We start from the raw sequence: 16,118 nt of genomic DNA on the forward strand, positions 1-16,118 counted from the left end.
GGAGAAATCTTGCAAGGGCAACGGTGTTCAGGCTTGAGTTATACTGGTAAGAGTTTACCTGGGTGAGCAGGACTTTGCAATATGCTAAGTGAAGATTGAAAGTAAATCTGGAGGTCACAGTTTACATCTGCTAAGGCTTTAGCGCCTGCTTTAGTGCTCAAGAAACACAGTAAGCTGTGGCAAACTCTCACTATTAGCATTTCAGAAATTGAATCTGGTCTCCCCTGGGGGTACCAGTCTGGGAATGCTCTGCAGGTAGTGCTGGATAACCTGAAAAGAGGCAGGACTTAGATCCCGAGCAAGGACAGTAATCACGTTCATTTTTTAATGTGGAAATGAGTCCCTGAAGACAACTTTTAGGAGATTGTTCCAGTACCTCCCCTTGCTTGCCTGCCCTGAGAAGGGAGCCGTGCTCGCAGCGTACCTCCTGGAGCCGGAGGGCCGTGCCTCCATCACTCACTGTTCACGTGGCTGCTGTTTCCTTTCAGTTCATTCAACCACGCTTCTGGCCTCCAGAACTTTGTGTGCACTGACCCACAAGATCTCTGGGGACAGAGTGGGGCTCGGGCCTAGGAAGGGTCAGGCAGGTAAAGGGGTGCTTTGGGGTGGCTGCTGTGCTGGCAGGCTCCTTCCGGCTGCTGTACCACACCGATCCCCCAGAGCAAGGTGCAAAAGAATAAAAGGTAACGTGTAAACAGTGTTTTCCCCAGTAAACACGTGGAAAGGGTGAATGTGTTTTACCAAGCATCAGTGAAATAGTCCAGCAAGCCCCTGCTCAACTCAGCCAAGAGAGCTGATGGAGTAAAATACCCCATGGGATTTCTTCGGGCTGGCTGAACCTCCCGTGGTGCTGCTGACATGGCTTAGATGTAGAGTTGTGGTGACGCTGAGATGTCACTCTTCTCTTGGTGTCCATCGGTGGGAAACGCTAGGTGGCAGCAAGGAATCTCTGGAAATTGGCCTCCCCTCGTGTCAGTGAGCTCGGACAGAAGCAGTGAGAAATCTGCTCGGGCATCTGATGGCGTTTGTTCAAGGCATGTGTTGTGTCCTGTGTTGTAAGAGGCTGTGGAAGGGATTTCCGTACCAAATTGCCAGGCAGCACTAGCAGTTCACATCGGCCCTAGCACAGGGTTTGCTACTTCAGTTTCTGTGTAAGCGTGCCATGACAGTAATCACACAGTAACTACACATTCTGCACATCTCCGTTCCTAGATCTATTGATAAATTTATTTTGGTTCATCGTAGCCCGGAGCAGAAACCATGCTGGTCAAACTCCCACTAAATATATTCTAAGGAGTACCCGCAGGAGCAGGAGGATCAGGAGACAGATAATGTTGCCAAGCAGCTCGCTTACCTGTGAAGCCAAAGCTGCAGGTGTAAATGTGTTTTTATCTATCTCCTGCTCCACAGTGATTAGATCTGGGCTTTGTGGCTCTCTAGCAATTTGAAGCTGCTCTGCCGCTCTTTCTGTCTTGTCTTCCCCGTCAGGCTGGACCCAATTACGGCCGACAAGGTCTGTTATTAGGGGAGAGGAGCGCTGACTTACCCACAGAGACCTTTACACACCTTTTCTGCTCAAGTGTCACTGCCACAGGATGAGCTGTGCAGGCTAGAAAGAATAAAGCATTTCAGATACAGATCTTTGGGGAGAGAAAAGTGAACAAAAGAGATGTATTTAGGGTGAGGACTTGTACTTTTTAATTGCAAAGATCAGATCCAGAAGGCTCTAATTAGCTCTCAGGAACACACAGTTAAAAGAATAGCAAGAGATTATGAATTTTAGTGAATTTTACAGTTTTGTAGTCTGAACAAAACAGTAATTGCTATCTGTGTCCTAATTTGCATTTAATAATTCCCAGAGCACAGTACAAACTTCCAGAGAAGATGCCTCCATGTGCAGTAGCACTTTTTAGTAGCAGGATTTATAGGCACAGAAACCTGGTAGGAACACGGCGGCTTCTACGAACCATCCTGGGAAGAAGCTTAGGGGCAGGAGGCTGCCTCTCTCCCATCCCACAGCCCTTTTATCCCTTCCGGTGCTGTATGGCGTGTTGTGCTGTGTTAGCTATGTGCAGGGACATGGGGCACACCGCCTGGCTCTCCTTCCTGGCTTTCCCTGCCGGCCGGAGTGCTGCAGGACGGGGAGGGAGCAGCAGGTGAACTCACTGAGCATGGCAGGGCCGATCTGCCGCAGGGGACAGAGCACGCAGCCCAGCACATCAAGTAGAATCAAATCAAGATTCCCTGAGCAATGTTTCAGCAGCTCCTTGTAAAGGAGACTGTGGGGTTGTCCTGGGCATCGTCCCTGCACCTTCCGCTGCTGCGGACAATCCGCTGAAATCTCTTGGTTTGTTTCCGTGGAGAAGGTGTTTGGTTTGCACTTCTCATTTACAAGAGTGAATAAATAAAACATCAGCTCAGGAAGCTCTTGGAGTCTTGCCTCTCGCTTGCTTTGTAAATTTGACCTAACGCAGGTTTCTGTGCAGAAGAGCACTGTGCTGCATAACCGTGGTTTCCGGGTAAAAGTCACACCGTGAGGGCTAGTCCCACTTGGGGCATTCCTACTGCTACACTTCCCCTTTAGTAATAGCCACCCCTGGGAAGGGAAACGAGTATTTCCTTAGAAATAAAAACTCTGCACTTTGCTATGTGCTTGAAATTATTACGTGTTTTTATTTTGCTAATGCAAATTCCTACTTGAATCAAAGAGTGAGGTTTCAGGAGAAGATGAAGGAGGCCATAGTACTCAGAGGCATCAATCAGGTTAAAAAACCACACTGTATGTGTGTGGGGCCAGGAATGCCCAATTTCCGTGAAGTACTTTGAAACTTCCTCACCCTTTTAAAGCCATGGGACAGAGACTTTTTACAGATGGCCGTGCAGCACCGGGTGCAGGGCAATTTCCCCCCCTGTGCCTTGGTGTCTCCTTCCCCACCAGTGTGGCCAGTAGGTAGACTAGAAATGGAAATGTAGTTAAAATTGCTTCTTAGAAATTGTCAGGCTGTCAAAATCCTCACTTTGTGCTTTAATGTGTGCATCTGACGAGATACCCCCAAAAAATGAAGAAAACGGGAATCTACCAAAGGAAGTTGGCTCGGACTAGGAACAGAGCAAGAAGTGAGGAGGGGTCAGGATTGCCGCCCCACACCTCGTCTCCTGCCCCCTGCACCTGCAGCGTGGCTGAGGCATGGGAGCTGTGGCACACAGAGCATCCTTCCCATGTCTCGTCAGTAGCACTCCAGTAATCCAGGCACAAATCACTTTGCAAGTCTGGATTTTTGAGGTACCAGTTAGAGGCACTGGAGCTTCATTGCTTTCTATTGACTGCCCTTAATTGTGTCATTTCTCCTTGGGCAGAAACCTATTCAGGGAACGCACAGCTCTGCGTGAGGCAAACTTTGGTCCTGGTTCATGTCACGACCTTCTAGCATGTGTCTATCTTAGTGTAACACGACAAAAGTAGAGCTGTGTTTCTTGGAGGGCAGGGTTTCTCTAACCTAGAACATCGCCCTTTTCCTGCCATAACGCTCCCAGATTTGCTCTGAGTTTCACAGCCTCTAGCTGCCTCTGAAGTCAGCCCGGGTGGGAAGCTGTGGGATGCCAGACCACAACTGCAGGTTGGGAAATCTTACTCAATTAGCCTTACACCTTCCTCTGAAAAAAATAAATAATAATAACTGGCACAGATGCCCTGGCAGATGATGTGGCTTTGAAGGAGGGAGAACTAAAATACCAAGTCCTGCTGGTGCTCATCAGTAGGGCTGGCCATAGGCTTTCCAAGTGAGCAGTCTTTTTCTTTTCCTGCCAGAAGCCATTGATTTGACAAAGTAGGGAAGTTTTACACCGATGAAAAGATTTTATCCAAAACACGATCAAAAATCTACAGTCTTTGATATGGCTTTCTGGCTTAGCAGATCCACTGCGTACGGTATCAGGCTGAAATGATTTCCATCAGCATTAGGAAAATGCAATGCTCTTAAGAGGGCACTTGAAATTCCTACAGTTAATGTTTCTGAGGAATTTCATCTTCTGGGATGTGTTGTTTTTTTCATTCTGTGTTGGGATAAAAGAAAATTTTGACTCCTCAGAAGAAGTTATATGAAATAGAAATTCTGAGATTTTCAGAATCTGAAATTTCTCCTCTCCCTGTGAACCACTTGTATATCTCATAAGTAATAGATACACTAAGTTTCTCGCTCAAACTAAAACCTTAAAATCACGTCTCACTCTCATTTCTTTTATGTCTGATGGATCTTTGTACCCGTATTAGATAGAAAATCTCACATACTTGGTGTGTTATAAGTAGACCCAAGTAGTTATTTTTGATGTTCAGTATTCTCTAATAACAATCCAAATGACATATAATGACCGTGTTTGTATATTCTTTAAAAAAAAAGGAAAACTTACTAGAACATAGATATTTCAGTGGAATTTTAAAACTAAATGTTTTGTTAAAGTTGCTATATTTTAACATGTCAAACGAATTACCAGTGAATGTGATTATAATGAAATGTTGCTCCTGTTGTTATGGCAACTAACTTTTAAAACCGCTGTGAAGGCTGACAAATTGCACAGCGCGGTTTTGGTTAGGCTTTTCTATAGTTTTCCATCATTTTACTTTTGATGATTTTCAAACAGCTGGTACGAGTGGTGTTGTTGAGATCATTATACTTGTCTCAAACCTTTAGCTATACCTTTATTTTGATCCACTGAGTAATGTATATTTTCCAGGCTGAATAAATTTCACTGCTACGTTATCAACCCTTCCAGTAATTAGCGTGTGGCCGTGCCAACATTTTCCCAGCGTCGTACCTCTCCCATGCTGTTGGCAGCAGCAGGGTAATGGAGGTGATGGTGTTGCACGTACGCAGTGTGTTGTAACAAGCTCTGCTCGCTGCTGTGCAGTCTTTGTTGGGCAGCAGCAAAAAAATTTCGGCGATGCCAGTGCTAACTTAGGAACATGACTGCGGTGTCCGTGGGATTGTCTCGCGGGTCCCAGCGTGGCTGGCGTGCAGCAGGAGCGCGCTGACACGGCTCGTCTGGCCCGTTCAGGCCAGCCCCTGTTGGGAAGCTCCCGCACAACGCGCTGCTGAGCTGGTGGGTGACCAGCAAAGGCTGCTTTTTCATAGCGGTGGCGTTGAGTCAGCTCTGAAAACCAGCACGTCAAGGACATGGCACCTACCCTCACAGCTAGTGAAGTGTCGCCTGTCTCGTGTCACCAGGAGGGAAGACCAGCCGGTGAGGTGGCACCACCAGCAGGTTGTGACGGTGTGGAGAGGTCCATGGGCTCCAGCTCTACAGGCTGACTGTTTTAAAGCTGTCTTGCCGCCGTGGTCCCACACTGTGGGACTTGGACAAGCGGATGTGGGGTGGCTGAAAAGCCTGGGGCCCTTCAGAGCAGAGAGGGCAGGGCTGTGAGCAGGGCTCGCACAATCCTGGATGCGGTGGGTAAGGTGAAGGGTGAACCACCGCCTGCCTCGTCCTGCCACAGTGGGAGTACGCAGTCAGGAGGAAAGGGGCTTCAGGCAGACACGGCAGTGCTGTACCGGTGTGTAGTGAAATTCAGCAATGTGTTGCCACAGGGGGCTGCAGCGCCAAGCAGTATCAGCAGGCCCAAAACAGAGTTAGAGCGATTCCAGAGTCAGGGCACGGCTCGTGTGCTTAGGCACAGACCTGCAAGGGGCCAGTGACACGGTCTCATGCTCCCTGTTTTCTCAAGTGACTCTGTAGTGTAAATCGCACGTATGGGCCAGGGAGCAGAGGCCCGAGCTGAGCTGTAGCCACTGGAGCTATAGTTTTGCAGTTACCAGAGAGGATCAAGTTAGACTAGAGGCAGCAAATCCACAGCCACGTGAAAGCCGTATCGCTTCTGCTCTGCATCCAATGCAGGTGTTGTCTGCAAAACTCCCTCGGGAGGAATCGTTGGGATACAAGAAATGAGTAGTGTTTTGTTTTGTTTTGTTTTGTTTCTTATTATTTTCTTTTTTGTACAGAGGGTGAGAATATATAGCATTGGGAAGGAATTAATAACAGAAATTATATAAACTTTGAGGCTTCCGGGTGTAAACCAACCTTTAAATTGCAGGCTTCAGGAAGAAGCATCCTGCCATACTTCCCTGTCTGTTAGGTATCCTTGTGCCTAACTCTGAGTAATAGCTGCTTTTTGGACAGGCTGTAGATCAAAACTGGAACAGATCCCGTAGGACAGTCCTGGAGGGTGCAGAGTGATGAACGACGTCTCCTCCCATCCGGCACTGCTTCTAGCCACACACCTGATGAGTTTTGTTGGCAAAAGGCGTCTTCCCAGGGTAACGCTGTGCAGCACAAGCACGCTAAAATTCATTCTCAGTTTAGTGGGTTTCATTACCATGGGGAAGCGAGGTGTTCGGTTAGTGCACATGGGTGCTGCTGGCTGTATCTGCTTGTTGCCTGTCGAGGTCAGGAGACAGCTGCCCAAATGCAGCGCTGGTGTTTCACTTGCACAGCTCGTAGCATCACTGCTTCTGACGTGGGATAAAGTTTGGCGGTCCTACAGCCAGCAGCTGGCTTTTGGCACCGAGCCACATCTCAGGATCCAAAGCAGCAAATATACCCAATAGTCTCCTTCACAGTACAACATAGTTCTGTGGCTACAGGAGGCTCCTTCAGTGGTGGTGAGAGCAGCTGGTGGCAAAAGGGAGAGCCTTGGGGCAGCCTCTGGTGAGGGGGAGTCTGCTAGATGCATGGAGAGGTCATGCAAAGCTGAGGCCACCATGCCAGGACGTAGGGGACAAGACATCAGTTTCCTAACCCTTGTCCTTTTGTCACCCCTCAAGACGGCAGCTCAGGGTCCAAATTTAGCTGTCCACTTCGTGTCAGCAGCTAGCAAAAGGAGGTTTTTGCTGCATGCTCACAACCATCTCCAGGAGTTAGGAGGGTCTCCAGCTGTTTTGAGCTCTGCCAAGGCTGTTGCTCAGTCTGAGCTCTCACAAGTGCAGGTCAAAGGCAGACCCTTGACACTTGCACCCTTGGCTGCAGCTGTAAAGCTCTGTTACTTCCCAGGAAAGATGGAGTTTTCTGTCTGACATGATGAGGGGATTGGTTTTCTCCCCAAGGTAGTGCTGTTCACATTTGCTTATGCCAAGGAGTAAAATGTGGTATCATGAACACAACTTCAAATACTTCAAAGGCTTGTGAAGTTGCAAGAATTTATATTCTTGCAACACAAGAAGATAAATTACCAACGCTTCCATCACGTACATTACTTTTACCAGCTGTGCAATGTGCCTGTTTCCTTTAGCAAAAATTGATTTTCAGATATGCATAGGATGTGCTTTTATTTTACATATAATGAAAATGAGGGGATAAGCTAGCTAGAAGCAAAACCAGAATTTAGATTGGCTCTTTATAAGGTGACATTTCCTAAAACAACTTTTCTTCTCCCACACTGTGCGTTACAGAGATTTTAAATCCTTGTCGACTTCTGAAACCACAGCTCCTGAAGGACAAAGGCTGATATATTCTTAGCAACTGTGTAAAGTATAGTAGTTTTAAAGACAATAAATGCAAGGTCATATTAGGGCAAAACAGTTAATTACCCACTTCATTATTGTCAAGGTTAATACAGTATTTGAGCGCAGAAGCTGTTTTTCATCTGCTCTTGGAAACGAGGCAAGGCAGCGGTTCTTGCAGACAGATCCATTATGGCTTATCACTGCAGGACAGAGCGCTACGGCGGCGCCGTGAAGGATGTCTGCTGTCACCAGCACCCAGAGCAAACGCCAAACCTGTCCGGAGAGCACTGGAAATGAACTGAGAGCTGCAGCCTCGCAGTACCGGCTTTAATTCACAGAGATTGCGTCCCATTGATTTTAGTGGGTGACGGTAACGGCAGCATAAAACTCACCAGCACTCCTTTGTCTGGTGTAGCATTGATCCACCCCAATTGCACAACGCCTTGAAAACGTCTTTTAATGACCATGGGGTATCGACGGTAACGGATCCCATCTTCCCGGGGTGGAACCCAGCTAAAGCTGCGCCTGCTGTAGGGTTTGATTTCTGTTTGTCATGCATGCCTGGGCACTGTACAGGTTTCCATTACATGATCTCGGTAGTCACAAACAAAGGCCTCATAAATCTCAGTGGATCAACCTTTGCACACGATGCCTTGCTTTTAACCATCTAATTACCTGCTGCAGCTCCAAAAATTTTCCAAGTTTAAAAATCTGAAGAACAGTGAGGGGTAAAAAGAACAAAAAAAAAAACACAAAACAACCATTTTCTATCTAAATTCAGATGAGGAAAAATGAGTTCCCTGTTGATGTGGAAACACGCGCTGTCTCTTTCAGTTTATAAAGCCTTTAAAATTGCAAAAACTAGTCACCAGTTCCTAAGGTATTAAAACCAGGAAAATCTATGTTTACATCCCTTTCGGTAGAGCCTGCTTTTTCTGTTAGGTTTTCTTTCAAGCTTTTTGTTTTGCTTTTTAAGCTGGAGCTCGAATTTTCTGTCTTCTGTAATTTCTGCTGTTGTGTTTCAGTCCCAGGAGCTTTTCCCCCTGCTCACTAGCGCAGCACAGAGCCTGGCAGAGCAGTGACGGTACTCCCAAGTCCCTAAGGGAGCAATGTCAGCAATTTGGGCTGTCCCTCGTCCTTCCACTGAAGTCACACCTTCGAACCTGGGTACTTCTGGCTAACATTAGGCTTTCAGGTTTGGAAATTTGGGCCATAATTATGGCAGTTTGTCAATCTCTGGCTTGTTTCTTCAGAGGGAAGCTGCAGGGTGCTGTGAGCCCCCAGAACACCTTCTCTGGAGAAAATGACTTCAGGAGGGTTAACAAGGCCCAGTGTAAGTGTCGTTCTGTAGAAACAGCTCCTTTGCCTTTATTTCCAATTTTTGATGCTCTGTGAGCTTTCTTACAGAGTAATTACCTTTATTACTCTTACAGAATAATACCTGCCTTGGGATTTTAATTTGTTTTTTAGGCCTAGTAAATGGTGAAGAATTAACTCTGCCCACCAGGGAGGCACCGTGTTTCACATCTGTGTATAAACATCCTAACTTCTACTCAGTTGGAAAAATACTTGACAATATAGAGTACTTCGAAGGGTCTCTGTGAAACATGTCTGTAATTATCTGCTCTATGGACACTACAGTTCTTTTGATAACAATAGTGTTAGGTGTTTTCTTAATAAAAGATAAAAAAAAATCAAGCTTGAATAGGCTGTCTGATTTAGCAATAGGGGAATCTCTTCACGATGTATTTCCTTTCATATAAGGGAAGTGCTAAATTTAAAAACAAGCTAAAGCAAATAAACATATTGAAGATGATGATGTTGGTGACAATAATAATAATGTAGTGAAGATAATAATAATAATAATAGCAATAGTAATAATAGAGCACTGACTGTTCCGTAGAAAACATCCATCACCTTAAGATCATGCTTCCGTTCTTATTTTTCAACAAATGACTTTTACATCCTAGTTTACAGTAATAATGTCAGTGGTGTGTTTTTAACACCAGCAGTGTCTGTGCTTCATTGGGATGGTTGCAGATTTCAGGCAGAACTGCCGAGGCATTTTGATCTAGATTTGCAGCGTTCTTCAGGGGCAGGTACGTTTTATCCTCTGTTTGCACCGAAGGACTGTGCTTATACAACGAAGCAGTGCCAAGGATTATCATCAGACACTGAAATTAAATACTCTGTGCTATTCAGCTGCTTGAGCCCCTCACCTGGGCCAGGTAGCATCCTCCTAAACCAGTCCTGGGCACAGTCAGCACCAGGCAGAGACTTTTCCCCAAGCCACCGATGTTGCTTCAGAGACGGAGAGCGTTCGGCAGCACGGACCCAGGCCAGTGCCCACAAACCAGCTCAGCCATGGGGATTGGTCCCACCGCCTCTAATTTCCTAGTAGAGACGAGCCCGAAGCAAATAGAAACTTCAGCTGTCATTCTGGGAAGTCAGTGTTCTCCAGTGGTTGTTCTCAAAGCGCTGGGAGAAATCAAGGGGTTTTAAATCTTCATCTCCTTAACTTCACCAGTCAGGATTAGGTAGCACTGAGGTCACGGCAATAGCAAAGACTTCTTCATAGACTGGAGATTTTGTGGCAGATGCTCTTTTTGGAAAACCAAAAAATCCTACAAGGCTATTTCACTATTACTAAAAACAAACAAACAAACAAAAAATAAATAAACACTTCTTTTTTTGTATCTTACCAAAGTGGAGGCTGCCATTTGCAGAAAATCCCTAAACTGCAGGGTTTTGTCATCAATGAGATCCCTAACACCTAAACCTTCAACTTCGTTCTTCTAAAATTCCTTCTGACATGGGCTCAGATAGCTGTTTGTGATTCTTCCACCCCCCACATCCCATACACATCTGTATTTTTAAAAACTGCTTCAGCAGAGCATCTGTTTGGAGGAGAGGAGGGAAAACTCCCCTTTCCAATAACCCCAGGGGCTGTTCTGCTCCCAGGGGCTCCCTCTGGCTCCGAGGTCCTTTTGTGCAGGCACAAAGCAGGTTGCTCCGGGAAAGCTCTCCTTTGTGAAGGCTAGTCCCACGGAGATCATTACATTGGCATTTTTACTCCTTGGCATGGATTTACACCGGGGAAGCAAGGTGGCAGTTGGGTATTTCAATCTTGTTTTCAATTATAAGCATTTCATTGTTGAGTGTGCTGTTTTATTACGTGATAATTAAATATGAATGATCACGCATTCATCCTGCCAAAGCGGCTGTAGCCTAACAAAACCAATTCCTCTTGTCTCACTGAATGACTTCGGAGGTGAAAGGAGTGATCTATTTGCTGCTCCTGATTTTTTCTGTCCTATTGTTTCAGTATCGCCAGCTTCAAAATAGCAAACCAGGCAAGTAATTATGGGCATAAATCAGAGGAGGGATCAATGGGAGGTCAGCACTGCTTTGCTCATAGCCTGGCTTTTCTCAGCTGTCTTTTTCTGAACAACAGAAGTATGTTGCTGTTAATTTCGTGGAGATGGGGCAAAGCAGGGCTTAAAGAGGGGTGGGGAAGAAAGGCAGACACCACAAAAGACAAAATTTGCCCCGTCACATCTTCTGATTGCATTGCAAACCTCTCCTGGGTAGAAAATGAGCGAAGAGCAGGATGCTGCTCAAAGAGGGAGGTATTGCTAGTCCCGCACATGCCCTTTTTGGAGGACCATTCATGCTCCCCTGCCTCTGCTGGGGATAGTCAGGGCTCTAAAAAAGAAGTCACTACTGTAGTGGTAAGTCTGCTGGCTGAAACACAAAGCCTTCCGTGTAAGCTGAATGCAGTGTGATTAAAAGATATGACTCGGACTGTGTTTGCCTTTCTGGCCATCAATGCAGCCACCTCTCCAGAGGAGCTCACTGTGAGCTGTGACCCAATTAAAGCAATTACCACCTTGGTTTTTACAGCAGAGCCCTTCCCCACGGCCTCCCGTCCCTGCCCCTGGTCATCACATGTCATCAGCCTGCTTTGCATGGAAACGTTTCCTTTTAGACCCCGGTCCTGCACAGCCCTCTTTCACAGACGTTTCTTTGTTTTATCCCTTCGGTGCCGCTCCCCCAGCTTTGGGTCAGGTTTTACAGGGATGTATTTCTGCTAACACTGTCTCTGTCGCAGTGCAGGAAGGGCAGTGGCCAGGCTGGGCACCATGCTCGGTGTCCAGTATGGCACGGGCAGCATGGGCAGGCTGCAGCTCACCGAGGGACATCTCCTGGGGATGAACGGCCAGAGGGACTTTGCTTAAAAACTAGGCGAGTTAAGGAAGGTACAACCTTCAATACTTAGCTAAAGCAAGTCAGAAAAGCAAATTTGTTTTCACTAGAACCACACTGATATATGGCCCCGGCCCTTAATCTGTACATCTTATTCTTGCAGAGTGTTTATAAACATGACGCAGCGCTCAATGGGAGTCAGCTGCTGAAAAATGGATGCAATCGCTTGTTACAGTCTTCAGATGGTACTAGCTAAAAATAGTCAGGCTTTCTTGAGGGACATCTGTAGCCAAGCACTGCTTGCTTCCCATCCTAACAGCTGCTTTCAGTCCAAGTTGAGAAGTGCTGGGCAGGGGGCAGTTTGCAGTACCAGGACACAACCAGGGCCACCACCCCATGGCATCCATCATGTGGATGTCCCAAAGCCATGCTCATGCACAGGGATTTACCGTGTGTATTGTGAACAGGTAAGTATTATTTTTCCATCCTCCCCACGTGTCTCTAATGCGAAGTCAATGAAGAAGCAATCCCTGGTGGTAATTCTGGCACGCAGGAACGTACTGTTGTGTTAAAAAAAAAAAAAAAGACCTTTTCACTATGCTACTTTCCACTCCAGCAGTTTGCTAAATATGTAGAAGTTAACACTGAATAATATTTTTTAGCTTATCCATACTCGGCATATCAGACTCTGCCTTCTAGCTTGCCTTGATGCAGACAACTGAATAACAGCAAATTTAGTCACAGCAACTTTTTAAAACACAAGTAGTGCTTTTAAATGTCTCTGCTATTCAGTGCTGAACACCCACCTGTTAAATTGAGCTTTTTAATAGTGTCTTGGGCTTGTATGCTGAATCTCAGCTTGTGGTGGCCACTGAATTTGACCCTTTTGTTCCTTCATTTCTGCATGTCCTGTTGTAAGTATTTTCTGGCAATGGTTTATTGTGAAGTATGTGACTGAAGAATGTGACACATCACTACGTGTATTTCTGGGTGAATCACAGACTTCTTTTCTGTTGTTTTGTTGGTCAGATACTAAATGAAAGTCATTTAATCAAAGTAATTTTTTTATTCCCAGACTATCGTTAGAGGAAATAAGCCTCGAAAGGATACTTCAATCAACGGCCTGCTGGAAGAGTTCGACAACATCTCCGTGACACGATCCAACTCCCTGCGGAAGGAAAGCCCTCCCACCCACCACCAGGGCAACGCCAACCATGTGCCGAGGCACCAGGAGGAGAACGGTTACATCACGTATTCCCAGTACTCCAGCGAGTCAGACACGACAACAGACTATGGCGTGGAAAAGTACAGAGACAAGACTCTGTATGGGGAAGAGTTAGACAGGTACTACAAAGGGGGCTATGCCGCCAAGCAGAACGGGCACATGATGAAGGTGACTTCCAGGGACATCTATTATTCAGAAGTGACGCCCCTGAAGTCAGACCTCTCCAGGTTCCTCCCAGATTACCAGGCACAGGTGGAGGCAAAGCCCAAACCGCTCGAATATGGAGGCCTAAAGCTGGAGTACCAGAGGATTCCCAGTGGATCCTCGCTGGACTACAGAGACCCCTTTCCTTACGCCCTGTCCCGAGCGTCGGTGCAGAGCGAGTGCCCCAAGGAGAGGCTGGAGTACAGCGATGGTGACTGGGGGCACAGCCCAGGCAAGGATGACTACGACAAGAGGCCGAAGTCGTCCTACGTGGACCCGGCGAGCCCTCAGCCAGCGATGAGGCAGAGGTCCAGGTCGGGCTCTGGTCTGCAAGAGCCAGCCATGCCCTATGGGGCAAGCGCGTTTAAAGCACACCAGCAAGGACACTCCTACAGCTCCTACACCTACCCCCGCTTGTCCGAAACTGCAGCAGGCATCCCCAAGGTAACGTTAAGGGCCCTGGTGACGGTGCTGCCAGGACAGGGAAATTCCAAAACAGGAATGAAAAAAATTGGGCATGTGCACAATATTAAGGGCACAAAGTACCAAATGCGGCTGGTGGCATCCCCAGGAGCTATGCAGCCATGATGGGTGTGGTGGGTGTGAAAACCCACCCACTTTTCTTGGGTATCTGAAAACAGACGTCGTGGACCAGTGGTTTAAGATACTGCTCTTCCAAAGTTACTCAAAGAGCAGTTTGGAAGTGCCCAACTTCCATGGGTTTTACCTGGGATTTCCAAAAGCCCCAAGTTCTGTGGCAGTTCTTGTTGCACCAGGAGTTCATGTGCCAATGCAGATCTTGGCAGGAGCTGAAAAAACAGTCTGGTTTGAGTATCAGATTCTTTTTGCATTTGAACCGTTACTGCTGACATCTCTGTGCTGCTTAGAAAAGCGTTGCTGCTCTGTTGGGGAAGCGCAGCCACAAGCCCAGCATGTGTGTGAGGCGGAGGAGCTGCCTGCAGCTCACCCAGCAGTGCCAGCCCACACAGCCACAAGGCTGACAGGTCTCTGTGTGCATTACAGGGTTTATTAACACGCTGCTGCTAATGAGAGCAGGGGCTTACCCCTCTCTGCTTCATTTTTTAAGCAGTGAAATAAAATTACAGTCTCCTCTCTCACCCAACACAGCTGTAGTTAACAACAATTAAAAAAGAAACAGGCTCAGGATGCAAAAGAGCAGCTCAAATGTGATACCTACCAGCAGCTCTTCTATAGATGCTGTGGCCTGCTCAGCCTCCTCTGAGTCACACGAGGAATAGCATCCATGAGGCCACCTCGCCATGCTTCCCGTAGCTCGCTGGTTTGTCCAGCTGAGGGAATAGCTCTTTGCTCACCCATCAGGCACATCGCTCCAATGATGACCCGCTTGGTTATTAGATGGAAAAGCCTTACTAGATGACGGATGCCTTATTAGATGACATCCAATATTCTGCAAGAGGGGGTTTTCCTTCAGTGTAGATCGCGCTGAGCATTACCGGGTTCCCTTAGCAACAGGCACCAAGATGAGAGCACATTTCCCAGGGCTGGAATGGCCCCGGTGTGCCGGCACATGCCAGATGTGCTGAGGTTGGCAGTCGTCAAGCACCACCATCCCTTCTGCTGTTCAGTGGTGATGTGAACAGCACGTTTTTGTACGGGCTGTGAGTGCTGAGAACCTGGTCCTGGGCAGCTTCAGCCCCAGAAGTCGTCCCATAGCCTGATACCAGAGGCGTGCACTTAGCCTTTGTCTACTTTGTAATGCCGAGGTGCAGAGTTCTCATCAGTGCCCCGTGGTAAAACAAAACAACACTTTTTTTTTTTTTTAATATAGATTGCATTAAAGCACAAATTTGGGCTTTTGAGTTTGAGGGTAAATTATGGGGGGAGTAGAAAAGTGACCACATCTCCTCCTGTGCCTTTTCTGAGCTTTGGCTATGGTGAGAGGGCTGCGTGTATGCAGGAGTGAGGTGTTAAAGTACGAGTTCTGGAAGTTGCGAGGAAAGCCTGAGATGGGCTATCTGCCATTTCCTTCCTTTAAAGCAATCATTCTGTCAGAGTTCAGAAAGAAGAAGGACAAATCCACCGATAATTCAAAGATTCTCTTGTGCCTGCTGCTGCCAGTTCTACAGCACTCAGGAGGGCTGAAGGCTGAGATATATTTTACAGGGCTGTGAGCACTCCAGACAGCTTGAGAAATACCCCATTAAAATGCAGTAACAACTTTTATAAAAAAAAAGATGCCTCCATGCAAGATTCATTGTAAGCTGTTTCCCCCTTAGAGCATCAAAAACACTCCTACGGGCTCGGTACGTTGAAACTCGATGATTCACTGCTAAGTGCAGCAGTTCCAGTCCCCAAACACATCCACAGCTCCTGGGAGCGAACAGCAGTTCCGTGCCTTGGCTGATTGTTGAGGAGGCTTCTTTTCAAGGAGGCATTAGTAAGATAATGGTTCATTAAATGGGTTTACTAAATGAGAATCGGGGCTTGGATCAGATATTGTACAAATGAGATTGGCTTTAAAGAATATTTAAAAGGGGAAAAAACATAAGCTCTGAAAAAGTCTGCAGGCACAAATGTATGGCTTCAAATTGCATTTAACAAAAGTTCTGGCGTGTAAATGAAGAGCAGACATAGTTCAGTGTTAGGTGCAGGTGACAGAAGGAGGATAAATCAAACGTGTGCCCTGGTCCCTCAGGTTTCGGATGTCTTTCATCAGGAGGCTTCTGCAGCGCTGGGCTGGGCGCAGCCGTGCGGTGGGAACACAGGCGTACGAAGCTGAAGGCTCAGATCTGTTTCCCGCGCTGATCTCCCCCCCGTCCCTCGCTGCTCTCCTGTCCCCGCAGAATCGCTCCTGTATCATTTGGGTGCCACTGGTGCCTGTGCTGGTGTTAACCGCGTCCCTTTTTGTTCAAGGGAGTCACCTCAGTGCTGCCACACAACCCAAACCCATCCCACCAAGTCGTACTGCACAAAGGTCTCCTCCTATTTCTGGGCAGTCTGTAGTGCAC

The 16,118-nt window shown here is 47.1% G+C and overlaps 1 protein-coding gene across 10 annotated transcripts in view; it reads left to right on the top strand.

Annotated features, from left to right (window-relative positions):
• Nucleotides 1-16,118, top strand: part of PAK5 (p21 (RAC1) activated kinase 5) — a 124,024-nt gene that overhangs the window by 82,872 nt on the left and 25,034 nt on the right. For all 10 annotated transcript variants that reach the window (XM_080585540.1, XM_080585542.1, XM_080585546.1 and 7 more), the window contains one exon: nucleotides 12,775-13,572. In XM_080585540.1, coding sequence (XP_080441666.1) covers nucleotides 12,775-13,572 — 798 coding nt within the window. The remainder of the gene's footprint in view (nucleotides 1-12,774; nucleotides 13,573-16,118) is intronic.

The sequence above is a fragment of the Anser brachyrhynchus genome (genome assembly GCF_964034855.1).
Source record: "Anser brachyrhynchus genome assembly, chromosome: 3".
NCBI lineage: Eukaryota > Metazoa > Chordata > Aves > Anseriformes > Anatidae > Anser > Anser brachyrhynchus.